This window comes from Nelusetta ayraudi, unplaced genomic scaffold (genome assembly GCF_046127955.1).
Source record: "Nelusetta ayraudi isolate G7.1 ecotype Tasmania unplaced genomic scaffold, CSIRO-AGI_Nayr_v1 ptg000175l, whole genome shotgun sequence".
Classification (NCBI taxonomy): Eukaryota; Metazoa; Chordata; class Actinopteri; order Tetraodontiformes; family Monacanthidae; genus Nelusetta; species Nelusetta ayraudi.
This window is the reverse complement of record NW_027466224.1, coordinates 507,501-523,780: the sequence shown is the minus strand read 5'-3', so window position 1 is coordinate 523,780 and position 16,280 is coordinate 507,501. Positions and strand designations below refer to the sequence as shown.

The 16,280-nt window shown below is 47.2% G+C and overlaps 3 protein-coding genes across 3 annotated transcripts in view; 1 reads left to right on the top strand and 2 right to left on the bottom strand.

Moving 5' to 3' along the window:
- Window positions 1-16,280, bottom strand: part of inppl1a (inositol polyphosphate phosphatase-like 1a) — a 62,185-nt gene that overhangs the window by 4,275 nt on the left and 41,630 nt on the right. The window lies entirely within an intron of this gene.
- stard10 (StAR related lipid transfer domain containing 10) lies at window positions 776-10,132 on the bottom strand. Its single transcript, XM_076015013.1, has 6 exons — window positions 9,493-10,132; window positions 4,380-4,527; window positions 4,192-4,295; window positions 2,930-3,047; window positions 2,733-2,785; window positions 776-1,971 (listed from the first exon to the last, which is right to left on the bottom strand). Exons 1-6 carry the CDS (start codon window positions 9,649-9,651, stop codon window positions 1,765-1,767), a joined length of 789 nt encoding a protein of 262 aa, XP_075871128.1. The 5' UTR covers window positions 9,652-10,132; the 3' UTR covers window positions 776-1,764.
- clpb (ClpB family mitochondrial disaggregase) overlaps window positions 13,035-16,280 on the top strand; it is a 20,668-nt gene continuing 17,422 nt past the window's right edge. The window contains exons 1-3 of the mRNA XM_076014978.1: window positions 13,035-13,716; window positions 13,870-13,921; window positions 14,915-15,001. Coding sequence (XP_075871093.1) covers window positions 13,281-13,716; window positions 13,870-13,921; window positions 14,915-15,001 — 575 coding nt within the window. The 5' untranslated portion in view covers window positions 13,035-13,280. The remainder of the gene's footprint in view (window positions 13,717-13,869; window positions 13,922-14,914; window positions 15,002-16,280) is intronic.

Here is a 16,280-nt window from a genome sequence, read left to right as displayed (position 1 = left end):
AGCTGATGTCAGTGTGGGTCGTAAAGATACTAGAGAGGTGGTATCCTGCTGAGGAAGAGGAGGAGGAGGAGGAGAAGGAGGAGGAGGAGATAAGACATGAGAGGGAGGAGGTGGAGGATGTAGAGGAGGTGGAGGAGGAAACAAATATTGACCTGAAGAAAAGGAGCAGGCACAAAGGTGGCAGAGGAGGAAGAGACGGAGGAAGAGGAGGAGGAGGAGGAGGAAGAGTGATGGATGGAGGAGTGATGGATGAAAAGCTGGAAGGGGGAGGGGGAGGAAAGGAGGAATGGCGGGGGAGAGATGAGTCATCAGCAGGATCTGAGCTGTGGTGGGCCGGGTTACTGGGGGTGGTGGTGGGGGGGGGTAGACACACACACACACACACACACACCGTTGTCATCATGCTGCTTGTGTCTCCTGCTGTGGAGGTGGGAGGAAGATAGTACCAGGAAGCCACTTGTACAAAACACACACACACACACACACACACACACACACACACACACACAAACACACGGGGATGAAGGCTCCAAGAAAAAGCTTGTCAAGAAGATGGAGGGAGGGGTGGTGTCAGGAGAGAGGAGACACCGCAGTCATCCGTCATCATCATCATCTTCATTATCTTCTTCATCATCATCATCATCATCACGACCGTCATCTTCATCACCATCGCCATCATCATCATCCTTCCTCATAGATTCCAGAGGAAGTCAGAAGTCACATCAGCCACACCTTCTACACACCTTCTACACAACCGAAAAAAGACACGTGAGCAGTAGTTTGAAAACCTTTGTAGGAATTTAATGAATTAGATTGATTTAATTTATCTCTACATACATTCATACATCTCTGAAATAGAGAAGAGACTGTGTGTGTCTAAAACGAGACTGTGTGTGTGTGTGTGTGTGTGTGTGTGTGTGTGTGTGTGTGTGTCACAGAGTTCAAGCTGCCTTCTATCGACAGGTGTGTGTGTCATAATGTGCTACATGAGGAGACAACGCGAGTGTGTGAACATGATGAACATGATTGTGTTGTACAGCAGGTGTGTGTGCGGGTGTGCGTGTGTGTGTGTGTGTGTGTTCTTCTCGGTCTTGGTCAGTAATTGTTACCGAACACGCACAGCGGTGGAAACAAGGTTGTCGGACACCACATGCGATTGTGTGGCGATGCACAGAGAGTCACTCTTCTCTTGTCTTCTGCACGTGCTCAGTGGCGCCAAGGTTCGAGCTGCCACAACACACTCACAAACAGAACAAGGAGATTGTGTGTCATAATAACAATAATCATAACAACGTGTTTGTCTCTGAGTCACGCAGCCACTTAGAGTATTACAACACAATATTCCTGAGGGTGTCCGGAAACTTCTGTCCGCCACTGTAATTCAATCAGTGCGTTCTGATGAGAGGAAAAAAAACACACACTGGAAAATCCACCTTCAAACCTTTTACAGTGCAGTGGTGACGCATGTTAATGTCACTACACACACACACACACACACACACACAGTGTGTGTATGAATGTGTGCGTGTCTGCCTCTGTTAATGAATTATGCATGTATGAGATGGTGTTAGTGCAAGTGTGAGTGTGTGTGTGCGTGCGTGCGTGTGCGTGTGTGTGTGTGTGTGTGTGAAGGCCTCAGGAAGCAGTTGCATGTGCACCAAGTGGATCTGAATTATGGAAAACATGACACTCTGTGTGTGTCTGTGTCTGTGTGTGTGTGTGTGTGTGTGTGTCTGTGTCTGTGTGTCTGTGTGTGTGTGTGCGCTAGTCGCTGTCGTCCCTCTCCTGCGTCTCGGCCAGCGAGCTCTCGTCGATGTTCTCCAGGCTCTCGGCTCTCTGGGTGCTGAGCTCGGACAGAGGGATGCTGGGTAATGTAGTCTGTTCGGGGTAGAGCCACGGCTTCAGGCCGGGGTTGTGGCTCCGCTTCCACTCCGTGTACTTCAAGGAGGCCTTGTGGATCTTCCTCATGGCCTAAGAAGACACGAGCACACACACACACACACACACACACACACACACACACACACACACACACGCACACGCACACGCACACGCACACACAGTGATAGTGTGAACAGCAACGCTGTGACACCGAGACAAACACAACTGCTGCGGCTGCACATCTGACCTGCACGGCGACAGAACACACGCGAGCTGCAGCTTCAGCAACGCAACGCAACACAACACAACACAACGCAACACAACCACGTGACACAGTCATGTAATTATTTATTTATTGTGGATTACTGGGTACTGCCGCGACAAATCCCTAGCTGTTTCTTACACAAATGGCAATAAATGAAACTGAATGAAATCTGAACACAACGCAACACAATGCACCACAACTAATCACAACACAAACAACCACGCAACACAACACAATGCAACACAACACAATGCAACACAACACAATGCAACGCAACGCAACAAAAGACAACACAACACCCACTCCACCTCGTCGAGCTGCAGCTTCAGCAATGCAACACAACACAACAGGATGCAACACAATGCAATCCAACACAACACAACACAACTCAACATTCATGAGGATGGAGAGTTTAGGGATTATAGATGCCCAGTTCTTCAGCTTCAATAAAGTCTGATTGATTGACTGATTGATTGATTGATTGATTGATTGATTGATTGATTGATTGATTGATCGATCCATCGATCGACTGACTGACTGACTGATTAATTAATTGATCGATTGATTGATTGAGCAGAGGTCTCACCCGAGGGGCCAGGTAATGAGACGACTTCTTCACCATCCACTTGGGCAACGAACCTATCAGAGCAAAACACCACAACATCTCAACATTTGGCTTCAACCAAATAAGATAAAAGATAAATAACCTCATTGTGCATGCAAGACATCCTCTTCCCGTGTGTGTGTGTGTGTGTGTGTGTGTGTGTGTGTGTGTGTGTTTACCTCGGGGGTCTACCTGGGCCAGGTAGGTCAGGATGCAGTGGTTGGGTCCCTGGTTCTGGATCATGTAGCCGGTCTGGACGGACACGGCGCGCACCATGTTGTGTTTGGGAGGGTATTTCTGCACACACGCACACACACACACACACACACACACACACACACACACACACACACACACACACACACACACACACACACACACATCAAGTTTTACTCTGCATTCACAGTTGATGGACATTCACCATATCATTCTGGTCAGTTTAGTCCTCCTTGCTGTGATTGGCCGCCGGGCACTGCCCCCTGCTGGTGGGGGGAGGGGCAGCATCCTGCTGTCTGTACAGTTTGATGATTACTGGCTCTCAACTCCTGATGACTATCACGAGTGACCTCCACTAATCCAACACAGGCAGGCACTGAACACACACACACACACACACACACACACACACACACACACACACACACACACACACACACACACACACACACACACACCTAATGTTCCAAAGCACTTATTGGTGCAGGAATGCGGATGTCACATGAGACATTTTATCCTTTTGTCAATATTAGTGAGACGGGAGGAGTGCGGGGGGGAGGGGGTGGGGGGGACGGGAAGGGGGTGGGGAGGAAACCTGAAACACATGAAGCTGTGGCTGGCTGAGCAGTGCAGGAGGATTTAACAGCAGTGAACAGGAAACCCACCAGCTACTTCCTGTTGACCTTAGGTAGCTGTGGAGGGAGAGGAGGAAGAAGAAGATAAGGAGGAGGAGGAGGGAAAGGGAGGAGGAGAGGAGGGGGAAGGAGGATGAAGAGGAGGAGGAGGAAGGAGGAAGACGAGGATGAGGAGGAGAAAGGGGAGGAGATGGAGGAGGAGAAAGATGAGGAGGAGGAGAGAAAGAGGAGGAAGAGGAAAAAGAGGAGTAGGAGGTTGAAGAAGAGGAGGAGGAAGAAGAAGATAAAGAGGAAGAGGAGGAGGGAAGGAGGATAAAGAAGAGGATGAGGAAGGAGGAAGACGAGAAGGAGGAAGAGGAGGAGGAGAGAAAGAGGAGGAAGAAGAGAATGAAGAAGAGGAAGAAGAAGAGAAGGAGGAAGACAAGGAGGAGGAAGAAGAAGAGGAAGAAGAAGGAGGAGGAAGAGGAGGCCAATGTTGTTCAAGAACCTGAAGCTAAAGGTCCACCTGACATTGGCTCCCCCACTATGTGTGTGTGTGTGTGTGTGTGTGTGTGTGTGTGTGTGTGTGTGTGTGTGTTCCCACTACTCACAGGATGTTTGACAGAGTAGTTCATGATGATGTAATCTCGTCCAATGGGCAGCCAGGAGCGCAGCGTGACCACGTCGCGGTTCCTCAGCGGCCTGGGGCAGCTCCCTGAGGGAGAGAGTCAGCCACTCAGACACCACTTCCTGCCTGCAGGTGTGTGTGTGTCTGTGTCTGTGTGTGTGCGTGGCCTACAGGAGTAGTAGCCCACGTCAGCGTTGACGGTCAGCCTGCCGATGTCGAAGGTCTCGATGACGTTGGGGTCCCAGGAGCTGCGGTAGCCGGTGTCGTGGAGGACGTCGTACATGGTCTCAGCCGACACGTCCTTACACACCATCTGACACTGACGCACACACACACACACACACATACACACACAAACAGGTAAGCCAACACCTTTTCAAGGCTGTTCATCATCAGATCATGTGATCACTGTCCTCCAGAGCTGCACAGTGTGTGTGTGTGTGTGTGTTGTTTATGTTTGTGTTCTCCCCAAGGCCCCTCCCACCCCCAATCATCTGACACACAAAAACACAACAAAGGAGGGTGTGTCAACACAAACCCAGTCATAATTTAATCCACCCAGTGCTGCACAGTGATGACTGACACTTTGTTTCCACCAAAGCAGCAAAATCCAATTAACACGAAATCAAAGCAGAAAAACGAAAAAAAAAAAAAACCTGTCTAAGTTGATCACACCAGTGTCCTTCAGGGATTGGCTGGTTGGATGTGGACCGCTGCCCTACGAAAGCCTGAAAATATGGATGTTTAATATAATTTTTTTTCACACTACTGAGAGATTAAAGTTAATAAATCTGAAGCAACTAAATACGAAGACTGTCTGAGATCTTCTGAAAAGATCACTCTGCAGAAATATGCATATTCTAACTGAGGCAGAAGTCCACACTCTGATCACACTCTGATCACACTCACACACTGTTGTTTGACAGCAGGTGATGGTTTGAATGAGGCCTAGACGAGCTCAGAGAAGAAGAGTCAGAACATCTTCAGGCCAGAACAGAGGATGGTGGAGACGGTGAGGACAGCTGTGGTCAACACTGACCACAGGGGGCGCTCTGCCCATGGCTTTACTTTCAAACCAGTGCAGGAGCTCACAGAACCACATCCTTCTTCTACTTCTTCTCCTTCTCTATCTTCTTCTTCTCTATCTCATTCTATAGCTTCTTCTTCTCCTATATCTCCATCTATATCTTCTTCTCTATCTCCTTCTATAGCTTCTTCTTCTATATCTTGTATTATATCTTCTTCTTCTATAGCGTCTTCTTCTCCTATATCTCCACCTATATCTTCTTCTATAGCTTCTTCAATATATTGTTCAATAACTTCTTCTTCTTCTTCTATATCTCCTACTATATCTTCTACAGCTTCTTCTTCTTCTATGTCCTGTTCCTCTTCCTACAGCTTCTTCTTCTTCTATGTCCTGTTCCTCTTCGAACCCAAACGCTGTCTTTAAAAAGACTATCCAGAAGTTTCATGATCCACCGACAGCAGATGAGCTTCCCGTCTCCAGAATGCTTGAAGTGAGTCAGACGGGGGAAAGTGGGTCACGACTCGATTACATCCTGAGTCACGTCGACTCAATTAGCGACTCAATTTACGAGCCTTCAGCTCTGAGTTGCAGCCGTGGGTTCAGGTCACCAGGTCCGGAGCCTGTGATGGTAGAGCGACAGGCTCTTCTGATTGGCTGCCGACAGCCTCACTCGTCCACCACTTCTGGACCAATCAGAAGGCCAGTATGCAAACCTCAGATTTAGGAGGGACCAAGTCAGTAAGCGGCTGGCTACAAAACCGTAGCCACGCCCACAACTTGATGGCCAATTCTGCTGCAAATCAGACAAAATTGACCTTTTTTTCCTACTGGATGATTTTTTTGACTGATGATTTAGACCAAAGGTGTCAAATTCTGGCCCGTGGGCCAAATTTGGCCCACAGCGTAGTAATATTTGGCCCGCAAGGCTATGTAAAACTCACTACTGGAGCTGCTAGACTGCTGGTGTTATATAGCACATGTAGCGCTAAAACTACAAATCCCAGAATGCTCTGCTCAGTCAGGACAGGACGTTCATTGAAGGATATTATTATTCTGACTTCATTGGTTTATTGTGGTTATTTTATTTTTAAATGTGTTATTAGCCCATTGAAAAATGTTACAGTTGAAATTTAAATCTGCAGCAAAACTATTTTTATGGACATTTTATTTATTTTCATGAGTTTTTTTAAATTTGAAATTCAATTTTGCATGTGTGCAATATGACATTATTTATTGTATGGTATTAAACATGACTTGTTCCATGTCCAGGTTGTTTGGGTCCATATAAAACAGTTCACTGTTCCATCTGGAGGAAGATTTTTTTCAATGAACATCAATGTTGGCTCGCGAAAGTTTTATATGTTGGCCGCCTCACTGTGTGAGTTTGACACTCCTGGTTTAGACCAACAGAAACATCGTAACCAGTTTGTTACAGTGTCAATTCAAGGCTCCGCCCCATTACTGAAAGCTATTTTTTTTTTTTTTTTTTTTTAATCCTTTTGCAACCAACTTTGGTGTCCCCCTGTACTTTCTGGTCATTTCAGGCCTCCGCCCATTTTTGGTGGACGGTGGAAACCATCCTGCACGTAACGAAGGGACCGATGATCATTTCATGCTGCCAAAGACAATCACAATCCGCTCTCTCTCTCTCTCTCTCTCTCTCTCTCTCTCTCTCTCTCTCTCTCTCTCTCTCTCTCTCTCCCTCTCTCTCTCTCTCTGTGTGCGGCCGAGCGAGGCAGGAAGGAGGAAGTTCCAGGTTCTCGGCACTCGCACACACAAATCAGCCAACACGCATCAGCAAAGACGCATGTTTCTGTTTCTGCTATAAATAGATGAGCTGTATCCGTGGTGTTGCCCTGACACACACACACGCATGCACACAGGGACACGCACACACAGTTGCCATGTCTCTGCTGTACTCTGTGTAGTTGACACACAGAGCTCCTGTTACTGTCATATTTACATAAAGATAAAGCAGCAGTTGCTAGGAGGGACTCCGCCCAACCCTCAGTGTGTGTGTGTGTGTGTGTGTGTGTGTAGTCCAGGGTTCTGCCTATTCATCCTTTTTAATTCAGGACAGGTGTGTTTCCCCACAGCAGCTCTGCAAACACACCACACACACACACACACACACACACACACACACACACACACACACACACACACACACACACACACACACACACAGGGCATACCCTGAGGAAACGCATAGGCAAATGAGTCTGTTAGGCCTCATCTCTCGCTCTCTCTCTCTCTCTCTCTCACACAGACACACACGCAACATAGGTGGATGGGGACTATAACAGTTCCAGCCCCCTAAACACACACACACACACGTGCACTGACACGCATCAACCGCTGTGCTCAAGAGTCGGTTCAGTAAGTAAACACCTGGAGGCTCACACCCGGATTCAGCAGCAGGAACAGGAACACACACACATGAACGCATGCGTACTAACGCACATACACACACACACACACACACACACACACACACACACACACACACAAGATGAGTGGTTGGCTCAGGTGAGTCACCGTAAGCGACACAGGTGAAGCTTCCACATCATGGAAACACATCACCAACGGCCACTACAGTCAACGTTAGCCTAGCGCTAATCTGCAGCAGAGAGTTGGAATCCCAGCATCGCAAAGTGGCCAACTGTAGTATTACACTCTAAATAGAGGGGACAGTGAGGTGACTGACTGACATTTGGGTTTGATTCATACTGTCTGACCACAACTATAAACTTGTAACTAAACTACAAAAGCTCTGGGGAGTTCACCAAAGCAGGAAGTTTCTGATCTTCAGCTCCTCGATGGGCCTCGGCAGCAGAAGAGGCTCCGCCCCAATGGATCAACTCATGACTCAGTTGTTCACATATGAGTCTTTTGTTTGTTTTGTTTTTTACTGCATTTCTACAGTTTCAGAGAGAGAGATAAGCAGCTCCCCTCCCCCTCCACCTGCTGCTCCTCAGGACCAACAGCAGATGCTCAGCCGGACAAAGCTCCTGGTTTCAGAACCTTTGTCAGGCTTGCACCTCCTCCAACACCTCCTGGTCTGGCTGAAGGTCCTGCTCCCTACTTGTCCTCCTCGCTTGAGCCAAGGGAACCCGAAACGGTCGACACTCGTGCTGTGATGGGAGCGTAGCTGCATTTCCAAGACAGTTTTTGGCAAAATAAAAGCGATGTTTCTAAAATTCCAACAAAGTACAATTGCGATTTGCAGGTGTTTCCATTGAATGGTGTGAAGCGCATGAGCAGTAATTGTCATCAAATGTCGTCCCGCGAGATTCAACGTGAACTACGTTTGCTTTTGTTTGTTCACTTGTGTTTGCTGTCAAAAATGATTGTTATATTTTTCTCTTTGATTACTCGTCAAAAATCTTTCGTCTCCTCCTCCGTCCAAACACTTGAAGTGAACTGGTCACGTGACCCTGTACGTCACGTCCGCTGACACTTTTGCGATATACGTCTATTGCTGCGTTTCCACGACCCCTAGAATTGCACAATACCTAAATATGGCAATAAAAAAAAACTGGTGATGGAAGCAGCTCAACTTAGAAGAACCTCTCAAATATGGCTGAAAGGTTTTGACGCTCTCGCGAGGTGGTTTTTCACACGTATCTATACAGAGGTATAACGCAAAAGTGTCATAGAAACACTTTTTTCACAACGACACATCACCAGACATGACATTCACTTGTAGTGAAAATGGCGCACTATAATTGGATGGAGGAGGAGATGGAATATTTTTTACAAGTAATCAAAGAGAAAAAATATAACAACCCTTCTTGACAGCAAACAACATGGAAATGCAAAATGTTTTGTACCTCCCTCCTCCTTATAGTGGGGTACCGCGGGACGAGATTTGACAAGATTTTTATGTCTCATGTGCTTCAAAGTTCAAACCATTCAATGAAAACACCTGCAAATGGCAGTTGTACTTTGACAAAATTTTAGAATATTGCTTTTATTTTGTGAAAAACTGGAATGGAAACGCAGCCTATGTCGATACGCTTGGGGGGGAAAAAAACACCTCATGAGAGCGTCAAAACCCTTTTAGGCATATTTGAGAGGTTTTTCCAGTTTTTTTTTTATTTAGGTTTTGCGCAGTTCTAGAGGTCTTGGAAACGCAGCTCGTGAAGAGCCTGCGGAGGTTCCCCTGAGAACCTTCAGTCTGCTTCCAGCAGACTGCAAAACTTTCATCTTTTTTGTTGCTGTGGTTTGCTGGTTCTGGTCTGCGGAGGGTCTTACCTTGATGCGGTGCACTGACTTGCCCTCCTCCATGTCCTGGATCCACACCGTGACGCCCCTCTTGCTGTGGGTCAGCTGCCAGCCCTCCTCGCTCAGACACTCCGCTTTGAAGCTGGCGAACGCCCGGTCGTCCGGGATGCTCACGCTCCGTCCCGACATATCCGCTGATTGGACGCTGGGGTGTGTGTGTGGGGGGTGGTGGTGGTGGTTCTAAGGGCTTGTGAGGGAGTTCTCTGCAGGGTCCCCCAGGAGCGGAGGGAGAGCCGGGCTCAGGTCCTCCTCCTCCACCTCCTCCACCTCCACCTCCGGCTGCAGGCTGCGTCTTGTGACGGCCGGCGCGTGTGCGGACGTGAGCGCGCTCGGGGAGTTGCAACAGCTGCAGTGCCGCCGACACACACCAGAAAACACACACGCGCGCGCGCACAGGCGGAGGGCTGCAGACGGCACCGACGTTCTCACCAAGTTCCAGCTGCTCACTGACCATATGTCTCGGTTTCCGCTGCTCCTCCTTCAGCTGACGTGGGCTTCCTCCAGCTTCCGGTCTGCAGTCAGCAGCAGTAGCAACAGCAGCAGCCGCAGCGGCTCTCCATCGCGGAGGCAGGTGGCTGGAAGGAGGTGCGGTGACGGAGGAGGGGGAGCAGGAAGAGGAGGAGGAGGAGGAGAAGGAGGAGGCACACTGAGCAGGCAGCCAGGCGACCAAGACACGCCTTCCCCCCCCGTGACGCCTTCACCGACCGCTCGGAAAGCTGAGCGCCACACATGGATACTTCAGGGTCCGAGGACTGTGGTCACAATCACAACAACTGGATACATAGCATTCATTCCATCATTCATTCATTCAAGATAGTATTGATGCATATATAAATGTGAATGTGCATAATAATCATATTGTCTTATAGTTTTGACAAGTTTATATTTATATAAAAGAGAGATAGGAGAGGTAATATGGTGGGCACTAGGCAGAAAGACAATATAGCTTCAGAGTGGCTGCGCTTGGGCCTACTTGCTCAGCCCCAGTATTAAAAGTTTGTTTGTGTAGTAAAAACACTATTGTGACATCCAGTAGACACATTTTTTCTTTAATTGAAAAACTGCAGCTCCTTTTTTTAATACTTTGCAAAATCACATCACGGGCCGGAAAAATCTTGTACGCAGGCCTGATCCGGCCCACGGGCCGTACGTTTGAAAACCGTGGTTTAGGCACTGCAGTCCAGACAGTGAACACACGACTCTTTGATTTCCTGCAATATTTCAGTCAGTCAACCCCAGTTATGCTGGCTGATATTTATATTATTACAAGAATATTTTTTGAAATTCCAACATGCAAACAAAGTGCAGACAATCAGCATCTATCACAAACACATAAACATCTCTATGACATAATCATATTTTAATTTTCCCTAGTGAAACTCTAAAAAACCAATAAAACAGAGAAAAAGAAGTTAAAGGTATCAGACACAATAATCTCTTCTTTTTTTTAAACTGAGGAACGTCGAAAAGGTACTGCAGCATATAATCACTTTTTTTTTTTTGTTAATTAGTTCCAAAGCTTTTTGCGTTCAGATTAAATTGTAGTAGAAATATTTGAAACCTTTGTGTCATTTTGTGTCATTACCAAACTTACCAATTAATAACATGAGATTAATTGCAAAAAAAACAAGCTTATTCAGGATAATATCCTCACAACCAACTGTGATTGTATGTCCAGTTTGTTCATAAGTAGCCTATATTTTTCAAAAACATCTTCAAAACAGAGGTGATAGTGCAAATACAAAAATGAAATGTGTCATTGTCTGTGTCTCAACCCCACACACGTTTCTTCATTATAGGAGAAAAAGCCAAACGATGACGACGTTGGTTTGCAGCAGCCGCACATACGAAACTGTTGTTTCACCGCCACCTGGTGGTGAAAGGGTTTCTCCGGATTTCTTCAGCCGTATTCCCACTATGAGCGTCAGGATGAATATTGTCAGAGGGCGGAGTTAAAAATAATATATTAAATGAAATCAATTCGTGTACTGAAGAAGTCAAAGCAACGTCACGTTCTTTCATTGGTTTCATTATTTCGATATTCCTATGAAATATTTTTTCTTAGTTTCTTAGTTTGGTTTGTGTTACCATTTCAGGCAGACACACTGTGGTTTATGACACGTTCAAGAGCACCTGCTACACTTCTTAGCTTGTAACTTTTTGAAAAACGCGGGTATTTCTGACTCAAAGCACCCTTCTTGGCAGAAGCTTTCAAAGTTTTCATAGTGTGACTGTCCTAGGGGGCGCCAACCAGGGAACTCCAGAGGAGGCGCGGAGTGAGGAAAAAAAAAAATCTACCTGAATTAAAGACGAAGAAACATCGAAACGTCTCTTTAGCGAACTACAGGGGCGAAATGAATACATTATTAGTGTCTAAAGTGGAAGTGAGAGAGGAAACTGAGTCTGGGGCGAGAAGAAAACACAGGAAGTAAGACACTGATTATCTAAAATGTGGCTTTTCTATCTGTTGTTGTTTTTTTGTTTTTTGTTTTTTTTACGCTGCTCCGTCGTCACAGAGTGTTATCTGCAAATAGGTGCTAGCTAACGACAGTATGCGGCCATGTTTTGTCCGGCGCCACTTTTTTTTTTTTTTTTTTTTTTTAATAATAACTTTATTGCAGACAGCTAGGCCTTCTCTGGAGGCCTAGCCACACTTAGAGAAGTACAACCGGCGACAATACGCAGTTTATTGGACAATTTTGGACAACATTTTAAGCTCCGAGAGTTTAGTGTTGGTGAACTTATAAAAACTTTGTGGAGGAATCTCTTAAAATTGCATATTTTTGGGGAAATTTTGACAGTATTAGTGGCCTTAGCTACTGTGTCTTAACTATGATTTAAATGATCATGAAACGACGTTTTGCTCACCTTGGTCTCCTCTGTGAAGGTGATGTAATGTGGAAGTGTGATTCTCTATGGATTCTCGAACTGTAGTGTCATGTTGAGGGTAATATGAGGTGTATTAATTTAGGGTGTTTCCATGATGGCAATAAAGCATCATTTTAAAATTATTTAATCACGACGTTGAGACAGTGATATGAAAAGCAACGCTGTCCATGGTGCGCTGTGATGATAAAAGTCTCTGACTAATGTTGATCTGTTCATCGTTATTTGATTTGATGAATAGCACAAGCAGGCATTAAAATGAATACATTTGTTGAATTGAGAATTATGTTTAAATGTATTCAAAGTTATTAAAATGTGTTTTTAAATAAAGATGTTACAACAAAACATAACATTTAGACGTTACAGTGTGTTTGAAAATATATTAAAACGCACAAAGATGTTAAAATGTGTTTTTAAAAGAGATATTTAAGCACCCACACAAGTAAAGATGATTAAATTGAATTATAAAACATTTTTTAAGAACATACAAATGTGAAAGATGTTTGCAAAATTATTATTGTTGGGGCAGACATATATTTATTCTTTAAACCTCACTATCTATCTATCGAGTATCCCACACAAAACTCCTGCTTTAGGACGTAAAGCCGCTGACTGGAGCCTCACGCAGAAGTTTCCAGAAAGAAAACGACATTTCCCATGATGCAATGCTCCTTCTGGTGACATCCCATCGACATCCACGCTTGTTGTGATGAACCGAAGCCGAGAGGTTGTTGTCGTCTCGGCTCCCCCGGCTCTGAGTGCAGGTGTCACGGCTACTTCCTGCAGGTCGTCGCGGTTCTCTGGTTCTCCGGAGCCTTCGTGCTGGACTCTAAGGTTCTCATCCGTGGCTCGCCTTCACCTGATTTAGCGCCATGTTATCGTCGGTCCCCGGTAGGCTGCTAGCACGAAGGTCGCGGAGTCTGTCGCCCTGCAGCCGGGTGCTTCAGACCAGCCCGGCCGGGGCCGCGGCTCACGGTTCGCCGGCAGCCGAAACCTCACGGAACCCGCTGCTGTCCACCTCGCGGCTGTCCCGGAAGAGCCTTCTGTCCGAACCGGAGAGGCTCGGTTCCAGCGTCAATCCGTCGGTGCAGTACCACCACCTCGCCCCTAGGTGGCTGTCCAATCTGGAGAACCGCCGCAGCTCTTGGTCAGCTCTGGCCAGCAGAGGGCGCAACAACAACCGCTACTGGGAGCATAGCGGCGGAGGAGGAGGAGGAGAAGGAGGCCGGGCAGGAGCGGCCTCTGCCGGGCTGACCGCCGCAGCTGCTGCCGTGGCCCTCTGCCTGAGGAAGGACTCGGACAGCAAAGGTACCTGCCAGTCTGCCCACCTGGTGGCGCCAGTGGGCTGTCAATGATTGTTGGCTGTTGAGTTTCAGACTGAATGTAAAGTGATTACAGCTTATGTATTTATTATTATTATGATGTATTTTGATATTTATGACTAATTCCCTGGTTCCTCAGGTGATGCTCTTCTGGAGGCTGCAAGGACCAACAACTCCGAGGATGTCGCCAGGTACACGCACACACACACACACACACACACACACACACACACATATATATATACACACACATATACAGCATGAACATTGAATAAAATCCCATGTAGATACTTGTGTAAAGGCCCCAATTGTAAATGTGGTTGTATTACCAGCAGCCACCGCTGGGGGGCAGCGCTGTTCCGTGGATAAGATGAAGTCAGACTCAGTGAACTGGAACTTTTATGGAAGATGAAAAACAAAACAAAGTTTTTAACAGTGACGATTCTGGTGTGCAACAAGTTGGAAAGTCTGCAGTCTGTCACAACATTGTGTGTGTGTGTGTGTGTGTGTGTGTGTGTGTGTGTGTGTGTGTGTGTGTGTGTGTGTGTGTGTGTGTGTGTGTGTGCTCGGCTCTTGTTACCTGTGTGGCAGATGGTAAAGGTGAGAGAGCACACATGTGTTAAGTGCTTTGGTTTAGTAGAAAAAGACACACACACACACACACACACACAATGAACACACACACACGCACACAAGGGAAGGTTCCCTATTAGAGCAAATGATTCTTAATGGAATTAAATAAAATAGGTCTAAATAATTTGGTGTGTGTGTGTGTGTGTGTGTGTGTGTGTGTGTGTGTGTGTGTGTGTGTGTGTGTGTGTGACAGAGGAAGAAATAGACAGAGGGGAGAGAGACTGAGTGAAACAGATCCATGCCAGACAGAGGCCTCCATGTTGACTGTAAACACACACACACACTGTCTGCCCCACGACACAGCACCTCTCTCTATCTCTCTATCTCCCTCTCAATGTAACACACACACCCATCATCCTCACACACACCTGTCTGCAGTGTAGCAGTGGGTGAAGCTGCGGCCCCTCCAGCTGTTTCTGCCGTGTGACGTTCAGGGCCTACACACACACACACACACACACACACACACTGTCGTCGGTTAGCCCGCTGTTTACAACCCTCATCACACAGGGCTGATTTGACCGCCTCTCTCTGCTCTCCTCTCGGTCCAGGTTGTTGAAAGAGGGCGTCGACCCCAACCAGCGCCACCGCCTGGGCTGGACCGCCCTGATGGTGGCCTCCATCAACCGCCAGCACAGGTCTGCACCCACCCTGTGTGTGTGTGTGTGTGTGTGTGTGTGTGTGTGTGTGTGTGTGTGTGTGTGTGTGTGTGTGTGTGTGTGTGTGTGTGTGTGTGAGAGAGAGAGAGAGAGAGAGAGAGAGAGTACAGCCATATGTCATCCAGGCGTTACAGTATCTCCTCGCCGAGCGCCGCCAGGGTCCGGAACAGCGACAGACGGTTTTTAGCCGACGCCTCACCCCCAGATCCCCCCCTCACCCACTCACCCCAAGACCTCACCCCCACCACCACCACCCTCCCCCCCCTCCCGTCTGTGGTCGGACAAATCAAATTAGCCTCCTGGCCCCAGAACACACAGGACACGGGGGGGTCGAGTGAGTTTTGGGAGAGTTCGGGGGGGGGACGGGGTGAGTCGGGGAGGTTGGAGGGGGGCGGGGCCGAGGTTAGGGCCCCGGCCAAATCCAATTTCAGCGCTCCGTCACGACCGCGCGGTCACTTTTCATTCATGTTGCACGTGAGAAACCTAAACATTTGCCTTTTTTCTGATGGGATTATTTGATTCTGAAGGTCAGAAACAGTCACAATGAAACAGTGGCGGAGAGAGAGAGAGAGCGACGCTCGGCAGAGGCAGCGACACCAGGGTCTTCTTGTGTTTTTTTTGGGGGGGGGGGGCGGTTAAATTATTATTTCTTTTGAGGGTCTTTATGAGGAGAAACTTAATATCTCTCAGGAGGGACTCAGGAGCTGCATCCTGGTTGGGGGGGAAAAAAACAAAAAATCCAGATGTGAAAGTGGCAAATAAATAAATTCATAAATGAAGAAATTGGTGAATAAAATATTAAATGTGAGCGTAAAACTAAATAAAAAAACCTGCACTTTGTTGCAGGTTTTTTAATGTGCAGCTCGACATCGCATGCTAAGAGGCTACCTAGCGAAGAGCCAATCAGCTGTGGGCCCGGACCATCAATCAGCTGTCAATCATGATTATTGAAATCAGAAAGACCGCATCGTGCTGCTGCTGTTTTCATATTTACATCCCTGTGAATTATGAATGAAGCTCATTTCAGTTTTGGCCTGTTTGTGTTTGTTTGTCACCGCGATGCTGCTGCTGCGTGTGTGTGTGTGTGTGTGTGTGTGTGTGTGTGTGTGTGTGTGTGTGTGTGTGTGTGTGTGTGTGTGTGTGTGTGTGTGTGTGTTATGAGTACTATAAGTCAGCGCTGTGGTGACACCCCCCCTGTGTTTAATGGCCTCCTCCGGCCCCCCAGTGAGCCGTCGCTGCTGCGGGGAAGACGGAATAA